We start from the raw sequence: 20093 nt of genomic DNA on the forward strand, positions 1-20093 counted from the left end.
ACATTTCTAATGATATATAAGCTTAAATTACAAATAGACATCTATTGATTTTAATTAAGGATTTCTTGCTTCTTCCCCCCTTTTTTGGGTTTCTCTATAATTTAGTATTATTTTTTCTTACTGTTCCATTATCTGCTAATTTATTATTACAGTAGTCTCACTTATCCAAGTTAAATGAATGAATGAATGAAGAAGGCAGGGCCGGGAAGACATCTTTCCACCATGTCTCCTGTATCAATTTAATGATATAATGATATATAATAATATTATACTATACTAATATTATAATACATTGTATATACATGTAATATTAATAATAATATTATGATGTAATACAATGTAATAATTATTATAATTCACTATTATAATTGTATATTTATATTACATGCAATATTACTAATAATATTGCGATATAGTTGTATAATATAATATATTGTATGTATATATACTTGTAAACTGCCCTGAGTCCCCTTCGGGGTGAGAAGGGCGGTATATAAATGTCGCAAATAAATAAATAAATAAATAAATAAATGGGCCGGCACAAGCTTGGATAAGCGAATATCTTGGATAATAAAGAGGGATTAAGGAAAAGCCTATTAAACATCAAATTAGGTTATGATTTTACAAATTAGGCACCAAAACATGTTATACAACAAATTTGACAGAAAAAGTTCAATATGCAGTAATGTTATGTTGTAATTACTGTATTTACGAATTTAGCACCAAAATATCATGATATATTGAAAACATTGACTACAAAATGGCTTGGATAATCCAGAGTCTTGGATAAGTGAGACTCTACTGTATTATTATTATTATTATTAGCGACATTTCTATCCCGCCCTTCTCACCCCAAAGGGGACTCAGGGTGGCTTACAACTTATATGTACATACAATATATTATATTATAATCATAGCACAATATAAGCATTATATATTATTATATTGTACTGCTATATGTTGCAATATTATTAGTAAAATATTACATGTAATATAAATGTACAATTATAATAATTTTCATCCATCCGTCCATCTATTTCTATCTATATCTTTTGTCTCTAGTACCAAATGTTCTAGAAAATAATCAATGTGCAGCAAGGTATCTACTTTGCTAATAAACATACCAGATAGATGGGATACGATTGTATCCTAAATAATAATAATACATTTTATTTGTTACTGCCTATCCCAATGGCTCAAAGTGGGATACCACAGTATCATTACAATCCCTGTTTGTAGATCTTAGGCCTGATCCCTATCCAATGCTTGCTCAGTCTTGTTTGGAGCTAAATAAGCTGAGATGTTACAAGCTTTCCTAGTAGGGCGATTGTTCTAACTCAATTGTTCTGGATTGTTTTTCTTTTATTATTATTATGTGTTTATTTATACTACCCTTTTTTGCTTTACAAAGAGACTCAAAGTGCCGTTTTCTACTTTGGAACAAGCTCACATTTACTTTTAAAATGAACATATTTGCTTAAACCAGAACTCTTATTTCCCTGCCCAAGAAATGCATTTTTCATCTGACAGTTCCACTTCATTGTCACTTCAGATGACAGTGATGATGTCCTAAGGATATTTCCACAAATCGGTTGTGGAGACTCATTTATGCCACAGAGAACATTAGATTGATGTACGCCACGGAGAACACCTCCTCTGCAAAAGATATTTTCTTTTATTGTATGTACACGTAAGCAAAATTTCCCCCATTACACCTTCTTTAGGTTTATAAATTACAACTCCGTGACAAGGGTCAACAAGTCTGTTTCAAGGTCAAAACGTGGGGAAAAGAAGAAAACGGAGTGTCTGGATTCAGAATAAAGGAGACCCAGATGCTTCACTGCAACTCTGCGTGCACAGGAAGTGCCAGGCGCCTCTCTCTGCGTTCGCATTGGTGGTCCGGGAGCAAAACGGGAGGGCGTCCCTGACGCAGCCGCAGGTTCCATGCACTTGGTCGGAGCCCAGGGCACACGTGGAAACAGCACATGGGTGATCAGGCAATTACACGGCTTGAATCTCTGAGGAGACACTGTCCAAAGGCTGCCAATGACATTCTATCAAGGCGTCATAGAGTTCTTCACTCTGTTCCATGAACTGTTTATTTGCTTCACCCACATCCATTTGGGGCGTTGGGTCTGGAAATAAAAGGAAACCTACACCAATGAGTTTCAGGTCAGAGCAACACGAACTGTTGAAATAAGGAGCTGACTTGGGAAATCCCATCTCAGCCAAGAAATGAATGTGTATCCTGCCCAAAGAAGCAGTCCTCTCCCACAGGCCTCTCAATATCCCTGGCTTTGTCCACTCTGGACAACTATGCTGACCATCGCCAGAACAATTCTGGATTTAAACTCAATTTCAAACCATATGAAGACTGTGCAATGAAAGTTGCAACAACAGTCTCTCACTATGGATGAAACACATCCCCAGACTTGTTAAGCCACACTATGATAATTCAAACCGGTTAAGCCTATGTATGAAGTATTTTGATGATTCAGGAAAGGAATGCACAACTAACATTAAAACTTTATGAAAAGCCCTCCTGTCTCTTAATCACATCTGAATTATTGCTAAAACTACATTTCCCAAATGATGATTTTCAAATCCATGAACCAGATGCAGCACACATTGTTTTATATTCATGAAAAACCATGAATGTTCTGACATATAGCATATAAATAAAAGAGTTTCAGAAAAATGCAAATGGGAGATTGGGATTCAAAATTATAATAAATCAATTGTACCTTCTAGTGCGTCTTCACCAACTTCTTCGTATGTCTGTAACAATACGTTGTCAGAGAATGAGGAGAGCATTATTACAGCTCATGCAGAATACAGATAAAGGCTTTAGAAAACAGTGCAGACAGGGCAGGAAAATTCCAAAGAGTCATCAGAAATACATTTGGATCCACCAGCCTCCTGGTGTCGACAATACTATAAAACAATGCACATTAAAAGTAGTTTTCTTCTGTCAAAGTCTTAGCCAGGCCACATCCGCACAAGTTGCTTTTTAACCTTTGCATAGCTGTGCAGCATTATTGCATGTATCACTCTTAGTGAGGCTGTGATTCGAATGTCAGCAACCTCTTGGCATAACGAATAGAAAACCTCTCAATGTGGCTTGCTGTGCTCTTACCTGCATGGTACTTTGTGTGTAGCCATACTGTGGGTAGCTATAACTATAGCTGCCTGTGTTGTGATCATATCCCCAATGCGCATAGTAGTTATGGTACTGTTGGTAGTACTGGCTGTAATTATAGTTGTACATCTGGTTGTACTCAACAGTCTTTAGCCGGTTCCTTCAGAAAGAAGATAGAGGTAGGGGACAAAATTAGAACAGTATTAAGGTATTTATGGGTGTTAATGTTTAGCCACGATGCTAACAAGGACGTTAAAAGCCATATGCTTTGTGGCAGAGGTCCAACACATTGTAGCCCTTGTGAGAATACTTACGCTTTGGTGATGGCAACACTCAAGCGTATTGGTTTAGAACCAAGACCAACAGCCCCTTGGCATTCGACCAGGGCTCTTTTCTGTTCCAATTCATCTGAGAATTTCACAAAACCATAGCATCTGTTGAAAGATAAAAGAGAGAGAGGAGGAAAGGGTGAGCAAGTCTTCTAAAAATCCAGAGAGCATAACTCCATTCTTTCAAAAAAAAAAAGCCTGACGAAGGCCACACCTTTAAACACTTTTTGAACCTTCTTAATGTTGAGAAAAAATCCCCATGGAAGGGGACAAAGATTTGCTCTCTGATGTCTGAAGAGTTAAGATCCCTCCATTTAACACCCAAATAAACATTTTGATGTAGAGGCAACGCTGTCTTAAATACAAGCCCATCTTCCTCCCCAACCCCAAAATTAATACTTATTTATTTACTTACTAAATGTATATCCCGCTCTAAGGGGACTCAGAGCGGCTTACAAGTTATATGTACATACAATATATTATATTATTAGGATGGCACAATATTAGCATTATATATTACAGTGGAGTCTCACTTATCCAACATAAACAGGCCAGCAGAACGCTGGATAAGTGAAAATGCTGGATAATAGGGAGGGATTAGGAAAAAGCCTATTAAACATTAAATTACATTATGATTTTACAAATTAAGCACCAAAACATCATGCTTTAAATCAAATCGACAGAAATAGTAGTTCAATACATGGTAACGTAATGTAATAATTACTGCATTTACAAATTTAGCACCAAAATATCACAATGTATTGAAAACATTGACTACTAAAAGGCCGACTGCGTTGGATAATACGGAACGTTGGATAAGTGGAGGTTGGATAAACGATGCTCTGCTGTACTATATTGTACTATTCCACTATACTGTAATATTATTAATACAATCCAATAATATATTATATATTACATGTAATACATAATATTGTATTATTATTATATTGTATTTTAATAATACAATCCAATAGATTATATATTACATGTAATACATAATATATTATATTGTATTATTATTATTATTATTATTATTATTATTATTATTATTATTATTATATTGTATTACATCCTAATATTATTATAAATATTATATGTATATACTTTAGCATTTGATTTTTAAAATCAGCAAGATATTTTAATTGTGCTGGAAAACTCCTAGAACTAGACTATCAGCAGGCCAAGTGCATTATTCCATATGCCTCTGGACTACACAAGCTAATGAAAAGCCATGCTGGGAGATAGAATCCGACAATCTCTGAAGGACAATACTTTGCTCCCCCTCATTTAGACCTTTTTGAGTCTTATTTTTCCTCCTAAAGAAATACTTTTGCGTTGAGGTTGCCTTATTCCTCTTGTCCTTATACAGTACCAGATATAGAAGTGAGGAGCAAAAAGCGTACTTGGAAACACCCGTCTGGTCCACAACCACTTTGCCACCCCTACATGAAGGGTACACTTTTACAAAGAATTCGTAGATCATCCCATCATCCACGTCCGGGGAAAGATCTCCAACAAACAATGAGTATTCTGGGCTGGAGGGGGAAACAAGAAGCACATTTGAAAATAGCAACCACGTAAATTTTAACAAGAGTGAATCGATATGCACTGATTATGAGTTACCTCCATTACTACAATCCATTACTAACCGCCTTGAGTCCCTATATGGAGAGAAAGGCGGGATAAAAAGTAAGTAAATAGATTAATTACAAAACCAGATGTATAGCCTTTGCATTGAGAAGAAAACAATCTCTCCCAACCCAGCATCTGCCAAATGTGTTGGAATGCCATCCTATCTCTCCTATTCTGGAAAACATTTTGGCTAGGAATGACAGCAGGGCATCTGCATCTGAAGGGGCTGGACTGGGAAAGAAACGAAATTGCTCTTTAAAGTGCTTCAAAACTCTCTGCCACAATTCCGTTGAGCAAACACTTGCTTGTGAACATACTATGTGACAAGTAAGAATGTGAATGTATATTATTGTTGTTTTAAACTCTTTATTTTATGGTGTTTTATGCTTAATATTGATGCATTTGGTTTGTTGTGTACATGATTTTAATATGTTGTAAGCCGCTATTAGGGATTGTGGGAGCTGAAGTACGAAACACCTAGAGGAGGGCCGAAGTTGGCCCATGCCTGATACAACCCAAGCAACACTAACAGCTTAGTTTCACTTTCTTGCTTTTATATGTTGCAGGGTTTTTTAAAAAAAAAAAATCCCTTGACAACTCTGGTTATGCAACAGATTATTTTTAGAATATATACATACGTATAGTCACTGTGATCGTATTTGCATGTCCACTAGATTTACATACTGCCTTTCTAATTATTCAATGAAGACACTTTATTCATGTATGTATTTAGATTTAATAAATAATATGGAAAATAGGTAATTAAATTTCCTCTGGCTTCTTACACATAACAATATCATAATGGCAATAATTTTAATAATTTCCATAGCATTTTGCTTACCTATTATCGGGCTGTTTTCCGTATGTGGCATAATTTAATTTAAATCGCTTCATCTGAAAAACAAGAAACAGAAACTCTGAAAAGGAATACCTCTCCAGTACATTTTCACAATAACACATAGCCTCAGATTTTTTTTTTTACTAAGGTTATCTCTCTCTCAAAAAAGGAAAACAAGGGCCATGCTAACACTTCGGTGCAATGTGTTGCTGGTGGCTTGCCCCTTGCGGTGACGTAATCTGCAGCAAAATAATTTTCTAGTACAGTATTGTTTAAATTATAATGCTTCATTTTTATGTCCCCCAGTCATCTAAGGCTGTTTCTGGAATTCCTTTAATCAGCAACCTTTGCATAGTAAGGGTTAGTTTCATTTTAATAAAAAATGAAAGCTCATTTAACCCTCTCCCACTTCTGCATAGCATAATCTATACATGTTCTTCGGGGTGAGAAGGGCGGCATATAAATGTAGCAAACAAATAAATAATAATAAATGTTCTATCATAGAGATAAGACCCACTGAATTCAAATGGTATGTACTTTTCATTCCATCCCTGATCTCTTAGTAATGTAATTACCTACCGGTGTGGCACCAGGAAGGGGTTTCCCATTGATTTTGTGTAAACATTTTTCTGCTGTGGCCAGATCAGCAAATTCTACAAAGCAGTAGCCTGCTGGAATCCTGGAAAGAGAGAAAAGTGTGTGAAGGTGTACAACAAAATTTGGTATGTGGTAAAAAACAAATAGAGATCAGACATACCCTGTTAATCTATTCCGAATGATTTTCACACTCAGAACTAGCTCTCCCATCGTAGCAAAGGCTCTAGAAATGAAGTTCTCATCCATGTATGGTTCCAGCTGAAGAGAAAAAATAAACAGAGGTCATGCAGTAGTATGGAAAGAGATATATACAATTGAGATCCATTTAAGGGCTGCTGCTTCCTTGAAGGCAATATTCTGGAAAGTAATGTCACCAACCACTAGCTATATAATATCATAATAATTAATATAATAATATATTATAATAATCACATAATAGCCCTAATATCACAGGCCCTTGGGAAGAGCCGAACACCAGACATGAGGACCTAAAGTGCATGCGTGCTGTGTTGTTATATACATGTAATAACATTATATAATATCACAATACTACATAATAATAATATATAATAATAGCAATCCAGTAATACAACCTAATATCCTAGGCCCCTTGGGAAGAGATGAACCCCAGACACTTGGACCTAAGGTGCATGTGTGCTGTGTTGTAATATACATGTAATAATATTATATAATATCACAATAATACATAATAATAATAATAATAATAGCAATCCAGTAATACAACCTAATATCCTAGGCCTTTGGGAAGAGACGAACCAGACACTTGGACCACATGTACATGTGCGCTGTAATGTTATGTCCATGCAAATACACAACGAGATATATAAATATATATACACAGTTGTCTCTCACTTATCCAACGTTCTGGATTATCCAACGCATTTTTGTAGTCGATGTTTTCAATATACAGTAGAGTCTCACTTATCCAACATAAACGGGCCGGCAGAATGTTGGATAAGCGAATATGTTGGATAATAAGGAGGGATTAAGGAAAAGTCTGTTACACATCAAATTAGGTTATGATTTTACAAATTGAACACCAAAACATCATGTTATACAACAAATTTGACAGAAAAAGTAGTTCAATACACAGCAATGCTACGTAGTAATTACTGTATTTACAATTTTAGCACCAAAATATCACGATGTATTGAAAACATTGACTACGAAAATGCGTTGGATAATCCAGAACGTTGGATAAGCGAGTGTTGGATAAGTGAGACTCTACTGTATCATGATATTTTGGTGCTAAATTCGTAAATACAGTAATTACTACATAGCATTACTGTGTATTGAACTACTTTTTCTGTCACATGGTGCTTAATTTGATGTTTAATAGGCTTTTCCTTAATCCCTCCTTATTATCCAACATATTCGCTTATCCAACGTTCTGCCGGCCCGTTTTCGTTGGATAAGCGAGACTCTACTGTATATATATATAAAAGACTAGCTGTGCCCAGCCATGCATTGCTGTGGCATTTTCTGGTGGTGTTGGTGAGAAATTGTTGAGGTAGTGGTGGTATTGAATGTCTGTTGTATGGTAGTCTTTATGTTCAGTATGCACACTGAAGTGGATTATATGGCAGTGTGGAGTCAAGATAATCCAGTTCAAAGCAGATAATATAAGATTATAAATGGGTTATATAGCTGTGTGGAAGGGCCTTGAGTCTACACTGCCATATAATCCAGTTCAAATCTGATAATCTGTGGAAGAGGCCTAAGTGAGGCCTAACTGTGCCTGTCCCCTGGGCTGAGGAGGTTGCTAGGAGACCAAGTGGGCGGAGCTTAGCCTTCAAACTGGCAGCAATTGGATAAAAACTATTATTCCTCTCCCTGTAATTAGGACTTTATTTTTCTTTTCTTTTTGTTGTATCAACCTAGAGCCGTGAATGATGGGTTGTGTTGTCAAATTTCGAGGTTGGGGGGCCTGTAGTTTTGTTGTTTTGTCCGCTGCCCTGAGACCATCACTCTTTTTATATATATACTAGCTGTGCCCGGCCACGCGTTGCTGTGGCAAAGTGGTGGTGGTATTGGTTAAAAATTGTTGTGTAATTTTTATTTGACTTTATTTGCATTTTTAATTAATTTTATTGTAAGTTATATTTTTATTTATTATTTTATCATTTTCTTGTATTATTTTTAGTTATTTTCTGTTATTATAGTATTTTATTGTATTTATTGTATTGTATTATGCCCTGATGCCATCACTCTTTTATATATATAGAAGATAGATAATCGTAAGAGTGGCTGCCGAAGAGGCCTTGCGGCCTGCAGGCCCCGGGTCCCCGTTCCTCCCTCCCTCTCTGCCGGCCTGACTCACGTCTCCCATCCAGAGGCTGGCGGCCATGCTGCTCCAGGGCTAGGCCTGGGCCGGGGAGAGGCAGGCGGGCGGGCGGGCGGGCGGCGGGGCGCTTCGCCTCAGCCTCGCCGCGGCTGCCTCCTCCTCCTCCTCCTCCTCCTCCTCCTCCGCTCTCGCCCAGGCCCAATCTTCCCTCGCGCTCGCCCTGGCTTCCGGCCGTGGCAGCCGGATGTGAGAATCCCCACACAGCGGCCTCTGCTGGCGGGGAGGAGCAGGGTTGGTTTTCAGTGTTTGTTTACCCTTTGATGGCTGCGGTTGGGGTGAGTTTCCAGAAGCATTCTCTCCTGACGTTTCGCCCACATCTGTGGCAGGCACCCTCACAGGCTGTGAGGTCTGTTGTAAACTAGGCCAGTGGAGTGTGTGTGTGTATATATTTCCCAGGGTGGGAAAAAAGAAAGAACTCTTGTCTGAATGTATGAATGTTGCTATTGGCCAGCTTGATAAGCATTGAATGGCCTTGCAGCTTCAAAGACTAGCTGCTTCCTGTCTGGGGGAATAATAATAAAATAATACAGTAGAGTATTTATGTGTTTATGTATCCTTTTAGTAATCATAGAGTGAAATAATAAATGTAATAATAATAATAATAAATGCAGTAAAATAATAAATGTAATAATAAATAGAGTAAAATAATAAATGTATTAATACTGTAATAATAAAACTTTATTTATATCCCGCCACCATCTCCCCGCAGGGACTCGGGGCCGCTTACATGGGGCAAGGCCCGAACAACATAATCAAATAAAATAAACAGACATGATTTGTAATGTAGTCCCAAGAATCCTTTCTTGGGAGGTGTTAGCTGGCCCTGATTTCTTCCTGTCTGTTTTCAGAGTGTCGTTCCTTATTTACTGTCCTGATTTTAGAGTTTTTTAAAATACTGGCAGCCTTTGAAAATGTTCAATTGCCTCTGTGTCTGCCTATATATGTCGTATGTCTAATAATGGCATTGAATGTCCCGAACTCACTATCCACAGTCCCGATCTCACTATCCGTACAGTACCGATCTCACTATCCGCACAGTCCCGATCTCACTATCCGCATGGTCCCGACCTCACTATCCGTACAGTCCCGATCTCACTATCCGCGCGGTCCAGATCTCACTATCCGCACGGTCCCGATCTCACTATCCACGCGGTCCCGATCTCACTATCCGTACAGTACCGATCTCACTATCCGCACAGTCCCGACCTCACTATCCGCACAGTCCCGACCTCACTATCCGCACAGTCCCGATCTCACTATCCGCATGGTCCCGACCTCACTATCCGTACAGTCCCGATCTCACTATCCGCGCGGTCCAGATCTCACTATCCGCACGGTCCCGATCTCACTATCCACGCGGTCCCGATCTCACTATCCGTACAGTACCGATCTCACTATCCGCACAGTCCCGACCTCACTATCCGCACAGTCCCGACCTCACTATCCGCACAGTCCCGATCTCACTATCCGCATGGTCCCGACCTCACTATCCGTACAGTCCCGATCTCACTATCCGCGCGGTCCAGATCTCACTATCCGCGCGGTCCCGATCTCACTATCCACGCGGTCCCGATCTCACTATCTGTACAGTACCGATCTCACTATCCGCACAGTCCCGATCTCACTATCCGCACAGTCCCGATCTCACTATCCGCACAGTCCCGATCTCACTATCCGCACGGTCCCGATCTCACTATCCACGCGGTCCCGATCTCACTATCCGTACAGTACCGATCTCACTATCCGCACAGTCCCGATCTCACTATCCGCACAGTCCCGACCTCACTATCCGCACAGTCCCGATCTCACTATCCGCGCGGTCCCGATCTCACTATCCACGCGGTCCCGATCTCACTATCTGTACAGTACCAATCTCACTATCCGCACAGTCCCGATCTCACTATCCGCACAGTCCCGACCTCACTATCCGCACAGTCCCGATCTCACTATCCACGCGGTCCCGATCTCACTATCCACGCGGTCCCGATCTCACTATCTGTACAGTACCGATCTCACTATCCGCACAGTCCCGATCTCACTATCCGCACAGTCCCGACCTCACTATCCGCACAGTCCCGATCTCACTATCCACGCGGTCCCGATCTCACTATCCACGCGGTCCCGATCTCACTATCTGTACAGTACCGATCTCACTATCCGCACAGTCCCGATCTCACTATCCGCACAGTCCCGACCTCACTATCCGCACAGTCCCGATCTCACTATCCACGCGGTCCCGATCTCACTATCCACGCGGTCCCGATCTCACTATCTGTACAGTACCGATCTCACTATCCGCACAGTCCCGATCTCACTATCCGCACAGTCCCGACCTCACTATCCGCACAGTCCCGATCTCACTATCCACGCGGTCCCGATCTCACTATCCTCATGGTCCTGATCTCACTATCCACACGGTCCCGACCTCACTATCCACGCGGTCCCGATCTCAATATCCACGGTCCTGATCTCACTATCCTCATGGTCCCGATCTCACTATCCACGCGGTCCCGATCTCACTATCCTCATGGTCCCGACCTCACTATCCGCACAGTCCCGATCTCACTATCCACGCGGTCCCGATCTCACTATCCTCATGGTCCTGATCTCACTATCCTCATGGTCCCGACCTCACTATCCGCACAGTCCCGATCTCACTATCCACGCGGTCCCGATCTCACTATCCTCATGGTCCTGATCTCACAATCCGCGACCCTTTAAATACAGAAGAGCAGCAGTTGAATTTTCTTGTTTACTGCATGCAGCTGTTGCAAGTCTGCAGAACAGGGTGGTAACCCATCTACACCCAAAATAGTTGAAATTGCTGGAAGTCATGATTATCTATATCAGTCCAAACTTGAATAAATAATGTAAACAGCCTTTGCCGATGTGCTAGACCAGGTGTGAGCCAAGTTGGGTTGTCTTCCAGGTTACCACTCATGCGCAACCCTATTTAAAGATGTGCTGGCGCACCGAACCGCTCACAAGTTGGAGGAGTGAGGAACGCACAAGATGTTTGATGAATTCAGGGCCATCATCACCCTCACCCTCTTCCCTTTCGCCTTGAGGCCTGGCTGGGTATGTATTAGTATATATACAGTATATATATATAAGTATATAGGTATTTATTGAGGATATGTATGCCACCCGGTGAAGAAAACAATGGGATGCGTTGCACGCCAAATAATGCAAACGGTTCTGTTTATTGCTTCGAGCGGGGAAAATAATAATATAATTGGAAAAGTTGCAGGAATGAGCAAACTAATAAAAAAAGAAAAATAATATAATCAGAAAAGTTGCAGAAATGGGCAAACTCATAAAAAAGAAAAATAATATAATTGGGAAAACTTGCAGGAATGGGCAAACTAATAAAAAAAGAAAAATAATATAATCGGAAAAGTTGCAGAAATGGACAAACTGATAAAAAAGAAAAATAATATAATCAGAAAAGTTGCAGAAATGGGCAAACTAATAAAAAAGAAAAATGATATAATTGGAAAAGTTGCAGAAATGGGCAAAATAATAAAAAAGAAAAATAATATAATCAGAAAAGTTGCAGAAATGGGCAAACTCATAAAAAAGAAAAATAATATAATCGGAAAAGTTGCAGAAATGAGCAAACTAATAAAAAAGAAAAATAATATAATTGGAAAAGTTGCAGGAATGAGCAAACTAATAAAAAAGAAAAATAATATAATCGGAAAAGTTGCAGGAATGAGCAAACTAATAAAAAAGAAAAATAATATAATCGGAAAAGTTGCAGGAATGAGCAAACTAATAAAAAAAGAAAAAAAATGATTGCAAAACTTGCAGGGATGGGCAAACTAATAAAAAAGAAAAATAATATGATTGGGAAAAGTTGCAGGGATGGGCAAACTGATGAAAATGTTGCAGGACGTTGAATAGGGTGAAGGTACTGCAAATCCCATCATCCCTGGTCCCTCCTCTCCATAACAACTGCCCAGCTCATCCGCTTGGATTCAGTAGCATGACTCACAACATGTCCTGGTGGTGTTCACGCCACACGTGTGTCTGGCTGTTCCCTGGGGCCAGAACAGGGGCGGAGAGGTCAGCCGGCTTCTCACCCAGAAGGTCCCACCGGTGGTGGAGAAGGTGACGCGAAGCAGAAAGAACATCTCAGTGAGCAATTCCCCAGGTTCAGCCTTGTAGGTGCTCAAAGGAAGTCTTGTTTTGACTTGTGGGCTGAGCAGAGAGGGTGTTAACTGGCCTGCCAGCTGTTGGGGTTTGTGCAGTTCCATAAACTTTCCCCATGTGTCTGCGAGAGAACCAATGGGGACATGACCGTGTGTGGTCAGCCTGCTCTCCCAAACGCGGGGCATGATGTTCGGTGGGGTGTTCGGTGCTCGGCCTCCCGGGCACCCACTGGGTGCTGTTCCGTGTCCCCCCTGCAGGTGGCAGCGCAGGCCTGCGTGTTCCCGTGCCGGTGCCCTGCGCAGGCGCTCCCGTGTCCGGCGGGCACCAGCCTGTTGCAGGACGGCTGTGGCTGCTGCAAGGTGTGCGCCCGGCAGCTGGGCGAGCGGTGCTCCGTGCACAGGCCCTGCGACCACCACCGCGGCCTCTTCTGCGACTTCTCCAGAATCCAGAGAGACCACGGCATCTGCTTAGGTGAGCGGCCTTCGTGGCGTCTCTCTGCCATAGAAGAGGGCGGACAAACGTTTGTGTCATTTGTTGTTTTCTAAGGATCTTAACTTTTTTAAGGATCAGGCTTCATTTACAAAGGCACCGGTTTCGACTGAAGATTAAGAAAAAATATTTCCCCAGGAAACAGACTGTAACAGTGCTTTAAATCATAATCTTTCTCCCTCTCAGCTCACGAAGGAGCCACGTGTGACTTGATGGGGAAGACCTACTTCAACGGGGAGAGCTTCCAGCCCAGCTGCAAGATGCAATGCACCTGCATGGACGGGGCCATCGGCTGTGTCCCGCTGTGCACGGACGGGGCCCCGCTCCCCCCCACGGACTGCCCGCTCCCGTTCCAGGCAAAGGTGCAGAGCAAGTGCTGCGAGGAGTGGGTCTGTGAGCGGGGGCCCCGGAAGAGCCCCACGGGAAAGGGCCCCGCAGGTGAGAAGGTGGCCTTTCCTTCCCCAGGTAGCCAAGGCCCTTCTGCCCTTTGGTTTTATTTATTTATTTATTTATTCATTTACAGTATTTATACTCCGCCCTTCTCAGGCTGGATCACATTATATACATACAGGGCAAACATTCAGTGCCCATATACACATAGAACTGAAACAGAGACAGACACAGAGGCAATTTAACCTTCTCCTGCGGGGATGTTTGATTCTGGCCACAGGTGGGAGCAGCTGCTTCATCATCCACTGCGACGGCACTTCCTCATTCCAACGGCAGCTGGATTATTTTTATGGTGTCGTAAATTAGCCTCCCCACACATAAGTGGTACCTAAATTTCCTACTTGATAGATACAACTATCTTTCGGGTTGCTAGGTCAGCAACGAGCAGGGGCTATTTTTTATTTTTAATTGACGGGTGCTCACCCCGCCACGGGCCGGCCTCAAACTCATGACCTCATGGTCAGAGTGATTTATTGCAGCAGGCTGCTCACCAACCTGCGCCACAGCCTGGCCCATTTTCCTGACGGAAACCTCTCTCCCAGTCTCAGTTTACAGGAACAAGCCTGCGCACAAGGGCAAAGGCAAGGGCAAGGCCCACCGCAAGGGGAGCGTCCTCCAGAAGAACTGCCTGGTGCAGACCACCCCGTGGAGCGCCTGCTCCAAGACGTGCGGGATGGGCATCTCGACCAGGGTCACAAGCAACAACGCGCACTGCCGCCTGGAAAAGGAGAGCCGGCTCTGCATGATCCGCTTCTGCAACATCCCCTTGGAGAAGAGCATCAAGGTACAGTAGAGTCTCACTTATCCAAGCTAAACAGGCCGGCAGAAGCTTGGATAAGCGAATATCTTGGATAATAAGGAGGGATTAAGGAGAAGCCTATTAAACATCAAATTAGGTCATGATTTTACAAATTAAGCACGAAAACATCATGTTATACAACAAATTTGACAGAAAAAGTAGTTCAATAGGCAGTAATGTTATGTTGTAATTACTGTATTTATGAATTTAGCACCAAAATATCATGATGTTTTGAAAACATGGACTACAAAAATGCGTTGGATAATCCAGAAGGTTGGATAAGTGAGACTCTACTGTATCGATATATAGACTCCAGACCACAATACTTTGAGGGTCCTGCCTGGCAAGGAATGCTAACCATTCGTAGCCAAAGTTCCAGATTGAAAGCAACTCACCAAAGCAGCCGAAAACAAGGACAGAGGCCTTTTATTGTTTATCTTGTTCAGAAATTGAGACCTGTGGTCTCCTCCCACGCCAAACACAAATCTGAGAAACATGTGCTCCTGTAAGGAGCTAAATAGAGTCTGTTTCATTCTTACAGTTTGAATTGCCCTCCTTTTTGATTTTGGCTGGCCAGGAAAAGAGACTGGCCAGGATCGACATTAGGATTGGTCCAGAGTGGAGGCCTTAGAGCCACCCCATGTGAGGGCTCGGCTTGGAAAATGGGTTTTAATCCAGTTTCATATTAAACAGATGGAGAGTTTGAAAAGCAACAAAATAAGTTCATTCCAGGCCTTTGTTCCTGACAAGCAGAATTTCCCAGGTAAACAAAGGACAGTTTTCATCTAGTCTATTGAGGTGAGTCATTTTGCCCAGGCTCAGGCAGTTTAAACAGAAAGGAAAAGATATTTTTTAATTTACATAAGTTTTCCCAGTTTTTTGTGATCAAATTAGGTGCCTCGGCTTATATACGGGTCGGCTTATACTCGAGTATATACGGAAAGTGTAAGGAAAAGTAAAGATATAGGTTATACATGTTAGATTTGAGAAAAGAGTGCAATATATGAAAATTAGAAACAAAACATAGTACAGTAGAGTCTCGCTTATCCAACGTAAACTGCCCAGCAGAACGTTGGATAAGCGAATATCTTGGATAATAAGGTGGCATTAAGGAAAAGCCTATTAAACATCAAATTAGGTTATGATTTTACAAATTAAGCACCAAAAGATCATGTTATACAACAAATTTGACAGAAAAAGTAGTTCAATACGCAGTAGTGCTACGTAGTAATTACTGTATTTACGAATTTAGCACCAAAATATCACGATATATTGAAAACATTGACTACAAAAATGCATTGGATAATCCAGAATGTTGGATAAGCAAGTGTTGGATAAGTGAGACTCTACTGTAGTTGTTTTCTTGTTTTTTTACCCTGGCTGCCCACAGATGATGAGATTATGACTTCGTTATTCTTAGATGCACATTGGACTTCTGGGCAGACTTAACTTACTAACAAACCTCCATCATCAACTTCTTATACTTTCCTTTCCCCTTATTCATATGGTATAAAAGTGTAAAAGGAAATTTAATATATCTATCAATCTATCTATTTGCAGAAGGGAAGGAAGTGCGTGAGGCACGCGAAGCCCCGGCAAGCGATGCGCTTTGTGTTCACGGGCTGCACCAGCGTCCGGTCCTACCGGCCCAAGTTCTGCGGCCGCTGCTCGGACGGCCGATGCTGCACGCCACTCGTCACCAGCACCGCCCAAGTCGGCTTCACGTGTCCGGAAGGGGACTCGTTTGTCCGCAAGATGATGGTCATCCGATCCTGTTCCTGCCACTACGACTGCCCCGCCGAAAACGACATCTTCCTGGCGATCTACCGACGGCGGATGATCGGAGACCACGTCAAGCTGGAGAGGCCGTAGTAGTGGCCGGAGTGCGGAAAAGACTGCAACGCGCAGCACATCCTGGCCTTCACCACCATCACCAATGGCTGTGTTGACGGTGTGAATCTCAAAGTTGTATTTTATATACTGGCATGCAGGGCCGGCCCTAGGCAATTTTCTTTCTTTCTTTCTTTTTTAATATGTATTTATTGAAATTTCATATACCATAAGAAAAGATGAGAAAAATTTAGTATACATCGAAAGTGGGAGAACAATATTTTTATTATAGAAAAGTAGGAAAAATGAGAAGAAAAAAGAAAAAAAATGATAGTCAGAGAAAAGGAATTATATATACAGTAGAGTCTCACTTACCCAACATTCTGGATTATCCAACGCATTTTTGTAGTCAATGTTTTCAATACATCATGATATTTTGGTGCTAAATTCATAAATACAGTAATTACAACATCCCATTACTGCGCATTGAACTGCTTTTTCTGTCAAATTTGTTATATAACAGGATGTTTTGGTGCTTAATTTGTAAAATCATAACCTAATTTGATGTTTAATAGGCTTCTCCTTAATCCCTCCTTATTATCCAGCATATTCGCTTATCCAACATTCTGCCGGCCCGTTTATGTTGGATAATTGAGACTCTACTGTATGTGTGTATATATATATATATGTGTGTGTGTGTGTGTGTGTGTGTGTGTGTGTGTGTGTATATATATATATATATATTATATATATAATAAAAAATTTAAAAAATTAAAAAAAATTAAGAGTTCTAGACTTCCAACCTGCTCTTGCTATTCCTTAAACCATCATAATTAATATTCCATTATACTATATCCCCTTCGTCCTCTTCTAGTCTTGGAAATATTAAGCTTCAGCAGATGAGATCTAATTTTGTCTGTTTTAGATAGTCTTTGACTAAGTCCCAGTTGGTTTCTTTTTTTGGTAATCCTTGGTTTGGGGATAACCAATAAGTCAACCTGTCCATATTCATAATCTCTGATACCTTATTTAGCCAATCCTCTTTTTTAGGTATTTCTTTTTGTCTCCACATTCTTGCATAGACTAGCCTCGCCGCTGTGACCAAAAAATTGAACAAAATTTCTTTATTCTTGTCATTTTCAATATCCAACATTCCCAACAGGAAGAATTCTGGTTGTCTTTGGATTTTTATTTTTAAAATTGATTGTATAGAAAGCGAGACAGTTTTGGAAAGATATATGGGAAGCGGCCCTAGGCAATTTTCAAGTGTAAGCAAACAGTATTTTGGTGCCACCCCCCCCCCCCCCCCTAAATGCAGTGAGAGTCCTGGAGAGATAAATAGCAAAGATAATAGAGAGCCATTGAGATAAACAGCAAAGATTTAAAAAGTGCCCCCAGAGGATTGGCGCCTTGTTTATTATTTTATTTATTTACAGCATTTATATTCCGCCCTTCTTTCTCACCCCGAAGGGGACTCAGGGCGGATCACATGACACATATAGGCAAACATTCAATGCCTTAACATAGAACAAAGACAAAGACAAACATAGGCTCCCAGCGGGCCTCGAACTCATGACCTCCCGGTCAGAGTGATTCATTGCAGCTGGTTTCAGCTGGCTTGCTCTCCAGCCTGCGCCACAGTCCGGGCCTTCCACATTTGCGTATTTCGCGTATAGGTTCAGCCGCCCATGCTTGGTTACATAGGGATCGAACTCAACAATTTGCATCGTTAGCTTTGGTGGGATCGATTACTCATACATTATTGACTGCTGTCTCTGGAGCTGCCCTACGTCATCTTGCACAAAAATATATACATCAATCACCTGGCTTTCTCAGTTTTTCTACAAGACTGAGACGCATTGTAAGAGACTGGGGGTGCATCTGTATTGTACAATTAGTGCAGTTTGATACCACTTTAATTGTTTGTATGTGTTTGGGAATAATGCAAAAATTATCCAGCAACCTGCTTCCATTCAGGAAAGATGAAGCTCACCTGCTGGGTCTTCCAAACACAAGATAAGGCCCATGATAAGCTCACCATAAGCCCCAAATGACTCGAAAGTGCACAACAATGGCTAGAATGTCTGCCAGGACTGCGTAGTTTTCACATCTAGGAAGGCGTGAAGGGAAGATAAGGGTGAGTATGCAAGTATATAAAATACTAGCTGTGCCCGGCCACGCGTTGCTGTGGCGAAGTCTGGTGGTCTGGGAAATAAAGTATTGAGGAATTGGTGGTAGTTAAGGTCAAGGGTCAAGGTTTTCTCCTGACATTAAGTCCAGTTGTGTCCGACTGCACACTGAAGTGGATTATATGGCAGTGTGGAGTCCAGATAATCCAGTGCCAAGCAGATAATATAAGATTCTAAACGGGTTATATAGCTGTGTGGAAGGGCCTTGAGTCTACATTGCCATATAATCCAGTGCAAATTAGATAATCTGTGAAATAAGCCTAAGTGAGGCCTAAATCTGCCTGTCCCCTCAGCTGAGTTGGTTGCTGGGAGACCAAGTGGCCAGAGATTAGTCCTCTAACTGGCAGCAATTGGATAAAAACAATTATTCCTTTCCCTCTAATTAGGACTTTATTTTTCTTTTCTTTTTGTTGTATCAACCTTGAGGCGTGGATGGGTAGTGTTGTCAAATTTCGAGGTTGGGGGGCCTGTAGTTTTGTTGTTTTGTGGGTCACCGTGATGCCATCACTCTTTTATATATATAGACTAGCTGTGCCCAGCCACGTGTTGCTGTGGCGTATTTGAATCCTTTGTTGGCCAGGTGGAATAGCACTGAATAGCCTTGCACCAGAAATAGTCAAGTGAGCCATTTAAGGGTGTAGATTTCAAGGTGATGCATTATATGATTTCCCCCCAAGTCTGTTGTATTAAGAGAAAATAATACTCGTGTGCCAACGAAATAATGGATTGAAAAAGTTTTGCAAAATCCTAGAAATCTGCAAATTATTGCATTCGAATCAAGCGAAGTCGTTGGATCGTTTTCTAAAAGTCTGGGAAGAGCTTTTGGTAAAGAAGGGAAGATTCCCGCTTGCAGAATTTGGAGACTGAAGTCTTTATGATTGGATGGTCATTCGTAGCCCTTAGAGGATTTTGTGCTGCATTGTTAGGGTTTAGAGTTGCTGCTTTTTGTAATGTACTGTTTGTTCGTTAGTGTCTGTGTTATCCTGCCTTGCTGTGTTGTTTACGTATGTACCAAGATGGTTGCTTAAAAAGAAACAAACAAACAACCCAAGAGTGCTTGGGTGCTGGGCTGGAAATAACCGCGGAGCAGATGTGCAGGGCGGCGGGAGCAGCTGGTCCGTTGTGGCCTGGATGCGAGAGGGGCTTTGGGGGAGATTAGCGGCTTAGGCTTGGGCTCAACAACACATCCTTCCAGGAGTTTCTCCCCGAAGCCTGACCGTTTCGGGATAAGAGAGGCATCCCTGTGGCCGGGACAGATGCAGGGAAATGTCTAAAAGAGAT

At 41.5% G+C, this 20093-nt stretch overlaps 2 protein-coding genes across 6 annotated transcripts; one reads left to right on the forward strand and one right to left on the reverse strand.

Moving 5' to 3' along the window:
• Positions 1–1657: 1657 nt before the first annotated feature.
• On the reverse strand, positions 1658–9038 carry trnau1ap (tRNA selenocysteine 1 associated protein 1). Of its 2 annotated transcripts, none has more exons than XM_062962315.1 (9): positions 8877–9038; positions 6696–6793; positions 6518–6617; positions 5942–5994; positions 4872–5003; positions 3454–3573; positions 3137–3299; positions 2745–2778; positions 1658–2135 (listed from the first exon to the last, which is right to left on the reverse strand). In XM_062962315.1, the coding sequence occupies exons 1-9, from the start codon at positions 8901–8903 to the stop codon at positions 2002–2004; spliced, it is 861 nt and encodes a 286-aa protein (XP_062818385.1). In that variant the 5' UTR covers positions 8904–9038; the 3' UTR covers positions 1658–2001. The 2 variants fall into 2 exon arrangements, with proteins under 2 accessions (XP_062818385.1, XP_062818384.1); XM_062962314.1 differs by having other exon boundaries at positions 1658–2153.
• Positions 9039–9079: 41 nt separating this feature from the next.
• LOC100563442 (CCN family member 2) lies at positions 9080–19217 on the forward strand. 4 transcript variants are annotated; one of them, XM_062962311.1, is made up of 6 exons: positions 9080–9175; positions 11830–11978; positions 13313–13526; positions 13731–13982; positions 14537–14778; positions 16354–19180. In XM_062962311.1, the coding sequence occupies exons 2-6, from the start codon at positions 11913–11915 to the stop codon at positions 16663–16665; spliced, it is 1086 nt and encodes a 361-aa protein (XP_062818381.1). In that variant the 5' UTR covers positions 9080–9175; positions 11830–11912; the 3' UTR covers positions 16666–19180. The 4 variants fall into 4 exon arrangements, with proteins under 4 accessions (XP_062818381.1, XP_062818382.1, XP_062818380.1 ...); XM_062962312.1 differs by having other exon boundaries at positions 9115–9246; positions 16354–19181; XM_062962310.1 differs by lacking the exon at positions 9080–9175 and having other exon boundaries at positions 11841–13526; positions 16354–19188.
• The last annotated feature ends 876 nt before the right edge of the window (positions 19218–20093 follow it).

This window comes from Anolis carolinensis, unplaced genomic scaffold, assembly GCF_035594765.1.
Source record: "Anolis carolinensis isolate JA03-04 unplaced genomic scaffold, rAnoCar3.1.pri scaffold_10, whole genome shotgun sequence".
NCBI classification, from domain to species: Eukaryota; Metazoa; Chordata; class Lepidosauria; order Squamata; family Dactyloidae; genus Anolis; species Anolis carolinensis.

Coding starts and splice junctions, on each gene's coding strand:
- LOC100563442 (XM_062962310.1), top strand. CDS start 13,199: ATGACCGTGTGTGGTCAGCCTGCTCTCCCAAACGCGGGGCATGATGTT. Junction 13,527..13,730: donor AGACCACGGCATCTGCTTAG/GTGAGCGGCCTT, acceptor TCTCCCTCTCAG/CTCACGAAGGAGCCACGTGT. Junction 13,983..14,536: donor CACGGGAAAGGGCCCCGCAG/GTGAGAAGGTGG, acceptor CCTCTCTCCCAG/TCTCAGTTTACAGGAACAAG.
- trnau1ap (XM_062962314.1), bottom strand. CDS start 8,903: ATGGCCGCCAGCCTCTGGATGGGAGAC. Junction 3,574..4,871: donor GACCAGACGGGTGTTTCCAA/GTACGCTTTTTG, acceptor ATCTTTCAACAG/ATGCTATGGTTTTGTGAAAT. Junction 2,154..2,744: donor TGGTGAAGACGCACTAGAAG/GTACAATTGATT, acceptor TCATTGGTGTAG/GTTTCCTTTTATTTCCAGAC.